Here is a 6,879-nt window from a genome sequence, read left to right as displayed (position 1 = left end):
ACGCAGGAGTAGAAAGGATGACACTAGTTGGACGAAAAAAGAGCGGTACTAGTTGGTTGGACGATGAAATTATTGAACTGAGGTATGAAGTATAGAAGAAACTTAAATATGAAATGACCAATAAGGTTTGTATAGAATATAAAGGTTTTCTTCAAATAAAATGTGTGTGTGTGTGTGTGTGTGTGTGTGTGTGTGTGTGTGTGTGTATATATATATATATATATATATATATACGAGGAGATTAGTTTTTTTAGAAGATGAAAAGATAGAGTATAATAAACTAATAATATTTAAGTAATTTTTATAATTTATTAACGAATACGGATATCCGCGGGCACGGGTAACATTAAACCTGTATCCATATCTATTAATAAATGAATATTTAAATATCTATTTATTTTATTTGTATATATCTATTAAACTACTCGCCCCTACCCGTGACAGATTTTATCCGCGAATATCTGCGGGTATGAATATTTTTGTCATCCCTACTTATGACAGTCCCCATTAGAAACAATTGTTCTTGGATGCTGAAAGCTATATTGAGACAAAGAGAAGTGGTGAATTTGATGAAGAATTGGAATGAAGTCAATGGAAGATTTAAAATTAAGACTAGATATTAAACCCTCAAAGAGATGCAAATGGCTAATCTGCAGGATGTATTAAAGAGAAAAATCTTTTATGATAATTTGGCAAGACCTGGAGCCATAACTAGTACTTGGTTAGCCTATCAAGATAGATTGGCAACTAAAGAAGGATTGAAAGGGCTTAAAATCATTGATGATGACATCTGCTGCTTTTGTCCCCAGGTTGAAACACTCGGCCACATCATGTTTGAATATGAAGGCCTGATATACATTTGGAAAAAAGTGCTTGATTGGATGCAAATTAAGCATAATCTATAGTAGTGGCTGAAGGAAATTAAATGGATAGTTTAGAATAGTAAAGAGAAAGGTTGGAAGGCAAAAATACTTAAGACAACATTTGATGAAACAATTTATGAAACATGAAGGTATAGGAGTGATACTTTTTTACACATAATGATAGTAATACAAACATATATAGGCTCTAAAATTACAGATACTCTTGTTTATAAGGTTTGGATGAAACCCAAACTTAGGGAGAATATAACTAAATTGATGATGGTGTAATTAGCTTAGATTTGCAGTTGGTGTAATTGTGGTTGGTTGGATCTCTTGATCGTCTTGATTGTAATTACCTGTTGTTTTGGATTAGTGAAAAGTATATTTGATTCCAAAAAACAAATAATTGTAAAAAAAAATTTGTTATCATTGTTTTTAGTTAGTCCAAAAAATATTTCAATATTTGAATGGATCGCATTAAACACATGATAAATTGCATACATAGATTTTTTTATTGATTCAATACAGTTAGATGCGGATTATTTAACAAGTTAAAGGATATTGAATTTACAGTAAATCTTGAGAAGAAGTTAATAACCCAAAATTTTCCGTCAAAAAAAGTTAATAACCCAAAGAAGAAAGGCTAAGAAGAATTTAAATTAACTACATGAATCTTAATGGTTAGTATTGTGTGAAGATCCTAATTTTCAGTATTGCCAATATTGCATGAAAATTATGGTTAAAGCAAAATTCATAAATTACATTTGGTCAACTTTCTAAATTTGGTCCAAATTAACTCACACTGTTCCTACATTCTCTGACCTATAATTTTGGTCATCCATAAATGTTGTTCTTAAAGGAAGCAATTGACTCACTTCCATGGTTAATCCTCTTTTCACCATTTTTGTTGGTTGCTTAGCTTATAGTATTATTATTATAGCAACTATTTCATAAAATACTACATTTCATGCATAATTGAAAGTTTGATCTTATATAGTTGAAATGGGTAATTTATTGCTAGATCAAATTAAAAAGCAGACAACAAATTTTCTACTAGAGAAATACAAATCTGCTAGGATGACATTTACAGATGTTACAGGAGCTGAATTGTAAGTATGTGTGCTCATACGCATTTTCTCGCTCAACCTAGTTGTTGATTTTTTAGATCAATTGATATTTTAAACTTGGTTTACACAGTAAAATAAACTCAGTCGTGGATTTATCACTAGAGGACTCAGATTCGTTACATAAAATTTGTACCACATAAATTGTTACACTTAATTTGTTAACATATATCTATGATTAATTATAGGCTAGCTGAGGAAGCAACAAACAAAGAAGATTGCAGCCCTGATGCAAAAACAATGACAAAAATTGCTGAGGCATCTTTTGATCTTGATGAATATTGGAGAATTGTTGATGTTCTTCATAGAAGGTATATATGTTAATATAAGAAGAAAAAAAATTATGAAATTAGTGACACTTATCTAGAATTTTCAAATTTAATAACATAAATGATTCAAATTGCAGGTTGTACAATATTGATTGGGATCAATGGAGGCAATCTTACAAAGCATTAGTTCTTCTAGAATTCATGCTCACTCATGGTCCTATAGATTTTGCTCGAGAATTTCAATGTGATGCTGAAATTATTGAAGAACTAGGAAATTTGACTTATATCGACAAAAGAGGGTAACCTTTTACTTTTTTTGTTATAATTTTATTTATGATGATTAATAAACATGATATATGACCGACTAATTCAATGGAGACCCTTGACCTTCCACTTGCGGTGGTTTTAAAACATGAGATCTTAAGAGGAGCACGCTCCTAAATCCAAAATCTCCACCAATAAACTAACCTTAGGGCTTGATTAATAAACAAGTCATATAACTGACTAACCTGAGGAGACCAATCTCACCATCCACTTGTGATGGTCCCCTTTAAAGGCAGAGACCATAAGAGGAACATACTCTTTGATTTCAAGGCTTCACCAAAAGGTCAACCCTAACATTTAATTAATAAAAAATCACTATTACCGACTAATCTGAGGGATACCAATCCCACCATCCACTTGCGGTGATTATATTTAAAACTAAGATGGAACACACTCTCGGGTCTCGGTCTTCACCATCGGGTCGAAGTTCATTAATAAATAGGTTAATTATTGATTTCAGGTTTAACTGGGGAAGTAGAATGCAAAACCTAACTAATGAAATACTAAAGCTTTTGCAAGGTGGAGAAGCTCTAAAAGAGGCACGTTTGAAGGCACTGAAAATAACAAATGAAATACAAGGATTTGGAAGTGGAAGTTCATTGAACTCTCCAACATCAACAGTATCATCACCTAGTTCATTCTCTTCTGATCAATTAGGATCACCAGGATCTTCATCATTTTGCTCATTTTCTACCAATAGCAGTCCTAAGAATGTGGATGAAAAACACCTTTGGAATGGTCCAGCAATTGAAGAGATTTTGATTGATTCTGATGTTGATGCCGATGATGATGATGATTTTGATGGAGAAGATGGAAAACCAAAAGGATTTGTAAGTGAAATATGTTCAAAGATTATTGGTGGTAATAATCGTGGAAAGATTGAATTTAGGTGCATTTCTGATGTTGGAAAGAAGGTTCCTAAAAAGTGTTATGATCGCCAATATTCACTTTGGTTTTAAAGGAATAATGTTAATATACATATATTATGCTAGAAAAGTTTATATGCATGATGTTTCTTAGTTTTGTACTATACAATGATATCTCTTGTAAATTTCATCACCTATATATGAATGTACACATATGTAATATTAATAAAAGTTTTCTTTATCTTATGTTTCTACTAAAATAGAATATTAACTTTAGAAAGGTGTAGGATTTGGACAAGTGAGCATGTCACAAAAAATGTGTTGAATGTGGAACAAAAGAATTAGACAAAAACAAAGTTTGACTTTAGTATCCTGAATGAGATTGCTCATTCGTTTCAAACTTTGTAGGGTAGGTTGGTTTAGCTAAGGGGCTGCTTAGGAATAAGCCCAGCTAAAGGCACGAGTGAGAGTTTTTCTTTCTCTACCTCTAAAATCTATCAAGAATTCTTTGATTTAATGAAGAAAAAAATCATTATTAAATTCGAAACCTATTTTTGGAACTTTTTCGATTTTAGAATTTGAATATTTTTATCATATCTCATGCTTAGAAATAAAAACTACTATTCATCATATTTTCCTCATCTTTTTAAATCCTACTAAAAGTCTATAAAAAATATGAAAATTGTGCTTCAAATGACAATCAAATCATTAATGGATATTAGACATGTCATTTTTTCTAAATTTAAAGGTAATGTGACTCTTAAACTTTTGTAAATATATTTTAATCTTATCCAAACCAAGGTATCCCAACATTAAGCTGGAAACTGATAAGATGATCATTTCCAACAATGCTTCATCCTTGAGAGTTTCTTCTCGGTTTGGGGTATAATGGGGGTGGTACATGCAATACAATCTGAAACCCAAGTAGGAAAAGTTGTGCCCCAAGCCTGGTTTGGTGGAACTGTGTTCAAGCATATGACTCTTCTTATATCTAGGGTTTAAAATCAGTCCTAATGGGGTTGTATCAATCTTCAAAATCTCATTTCCCTCGAGTCTTTTGGTGTTTTTATACCTTTTTGTCATTAAATAATGTGACTCTTTAAAATCTGTGTCTTTAGCCATCTGCCACATGTTAGCCTAAGACTAGCAGCGTAATGACCTCTCTCTCTAAGCCTCCTATGAGGAATTTCCTAATAAGTTACTTTGGTGTGATGACTCTTGAAACTTTCCTGGTTACATTTACTTTGTTTGTTTGTTGGCCCTCGAGTCTGTTTTTATACCTTTTTGTCATTAAATAATGTGACTCTTTAATATCTGTGTCTTCAGCCATCTGCCACATGTTAGCCTAAGACTAGCAGCATAATGACCTCTCTCTCTCTAAGCCTCCTATGATGAATTTCCTAATAAGTTACTTTGGTGTGATGACTCTTGAAACTTTCCTGGTTACATTTACTTTGTTCGTTTGTTGGCGCTCGATTCTTCACTTATTTCACTTCTAGATCTTAGGACTTTGCCCTTTTATTTTCTCCATTATACGACTATAAATATTTAAAGGCATTAAGTTTATCATCTTTTTCTCTTCTATTGGTGCTTTAATGTTCTTTGCAACTATTTTCATCATTCTTATAACCTCAATTGAAGTGTTCTTACTTCACACTTCTATACCTATTTCATTGCCTTCAATGGGTAAATCTCTCTTGCTCCCCATTTTTCTGCATTTATTTGTTTTAGCCTTTATTATGTGACCATACATATTGGGTGAATAGGTAATGTCACCCCCATTTATCCTATTTAAACCGAGGATACGTGAACCTTTTCCCCTTAGGTAAACAATACATATTTTGGGACAACTTTAGTATATTGTGATTCAAAGGAACCGGAGAACTATGACGTCGCTAGTGAAGTAAGAGGTTCTCCTAATGGTTAGAATATCACCATCCCCTCCTTTATAAATATGATATATCAAGATTTGCCTCATCCATGTTTCTCCAAGTTAGACACAGTTTTTCAAAAAATCAATTTTTTCTTGCCATTCACCACTTTTGAGTGAGAAGCTCTTTGTTACTTGGTTCAGGTGCCCTCTTATTTGGTGGTAATTTATTTTGAAATTCTGGTATGACAGACTCAGGATGTCATTCACGATGTCAAGACATCTGATCTATTATTAATGTAGCAGATGCAGAACAGAAAGATCCCCCAACTTTTAATTAACCCTAAGAAGGAGTCAATGAGAACTGGGATCATATATGTTCAGTCAACATAACCAGATTGTAAATTTTAATGGTTCTGTAAAGGAACAGCTAACAATTCTGAACCTGATGTTATACACGATGTCATAACATCCACGACTGAACAAACAACACAATGCAGAAGATAAATAACACAGTTAATTGTTAACCCAATTCGGTTTAAACTACCTACTTTGGGGGCTACCAAGCCAGGAAGAAGATTTCACTATCAGTAGTACTATGTCATGTAAACAACCTCTGGTTTACAGATAAACAGCCTCTGGTTTACCTAGTCACTACCCAATGTAACCTTTATCTCAGGTATCCATCCAAGACAAGAGAATCTCTGCTCACTCCCTAGTGATACCTAACTGTTACAACCTTGCAACAACTATTTACACAATTAACAATGAACAATAACTTGATATTGCTTCGCAGCTTCAATCAAGAACACAATACTCAACTCTTACCTACAGGTTTCGAGTTAGAACAATCACTTCTCTTACCTACAGGTTTCGAGAGACATGACAGCCATCCCACAACCTGGGTGGTCTACCTATAGAGACCCTAATGACTACATCTTTTCTAAACAAGGTTTTCTATATAAAACTAGGTTACAAAGGTTTCTATTTATAACCTATTCCCAATTGGACTTGGGCTTATAAATCGCAACACTCCTTGCTGTTACAAATCTGCAGAAATCTTCTACTACGATTAAGGTCTTTTTAATCATGAGTTTCCTAGTTTATCTCCTAAATTAGAAACTGCTGAATCTTCAATCTTTTGATCTGATTCTTCAATATTATTTTGACCTTTAAATTAGCGCCACATAGGATTATATAATATTCACTGAATATTCGGTATCTGTTGAGTATCAAACTGAATCTTCATTCCAGTTCTGCAGGCGCGATGTCGTGAGTTAATGTCATGACATTCCATATAACATCTTGCTTGTACCTGTTTTGTTCTTTTATATTTTTTCAAGATTACACATTAAATTATGTTTTGCTGCTATTATGTTTTAGCTAAACATAGATGCCAATCAGCCAATAAAAGCACTAACAATCTCCCCCTTTGGCATATTTTGGCTAAAACTAAACATTCATTAAAAATGCAGCAAAACATAAATGCTTTAACTTTCAAGACAACAAGGAAGAACAGAATTTTACATTCTCAGAATTGAGCTTTAATCAATACCTTTTGTT

At 32.9% G+C, this 6,879-nt stretch overlaps 1 protein-coding gene across 1 annotated transcript; it reads left to right on the top strand.

Moving 5' to 3' along the window:
- Positions 1–1,768: 1,768 nt before the first annotated feature.
- LOC131617814 (epsin-3-like) lies at positions 1,769–3,631 on the top strand. Its single transcript, XM_058889069.1, has 4 exons — positions 1,769–1,972; positions 2,176–2,298; positions 2,394–2,555; positions 3,041–3,631. Exons 1-4 carry the CDS (start codon positions 1,866–1,868, stop codon positions 3,537–3,539), a joined length of 891 nt encoding a protein of 296 aa, XP_058745052.1. The 5' UTR covers positions 1,769–1,865; the 3' UTR covers positions 3,540–3,631.
- The last annotated feature ends 3,248 nt before the right edge of the window (positions 3,632–6,879 follow it).

The sequence above is a fragment of the Vicia villosa genome, linkage group LG1, assembly GCF_029867415.1.
Source record: "Vicia villosa cultivar HV-30 ecotype Madison, WI linkage group LG1, Vvil1.0, whole genome shotgun sequence".
Taxonomy (NCBI): Eukaryota; Viridiplantae; Streptophyta; class Magnoliopsida; order Fabales; family Fabaceae; genus Vicia; species Vicia villosa.
The sequence above is the reverse complement of the archived record's forward strand: the minus strand, read 5'-3'. Positions and strand labels throughout refer to the sequence as shown.

Excerpts from the sequence above, each read along its gene's own strand:
- LOC131617814 (XM_058889069.1), top strand. The coding sequence starts at position 1,866 with ATGGGTAATTTATTGCTAGATCAAATTAAAAAGCAGACAACAAATTTT. Across the intron at positions 1,973-2,175 it reads GATGTTACAGGAGCTGAATT|GCTAGCTGAGGAAGCAACAA; the intron begins GTAAGTATGTGT and ends GATTAATTATAG. Across the intron at positions 2,299-2,393 it reads GTTGATGTTCTTCATAGAAG|GTTGTACAATATTGATTGGG; the intron begins GTATATATGTTA and ends TTCAAATTGCAG.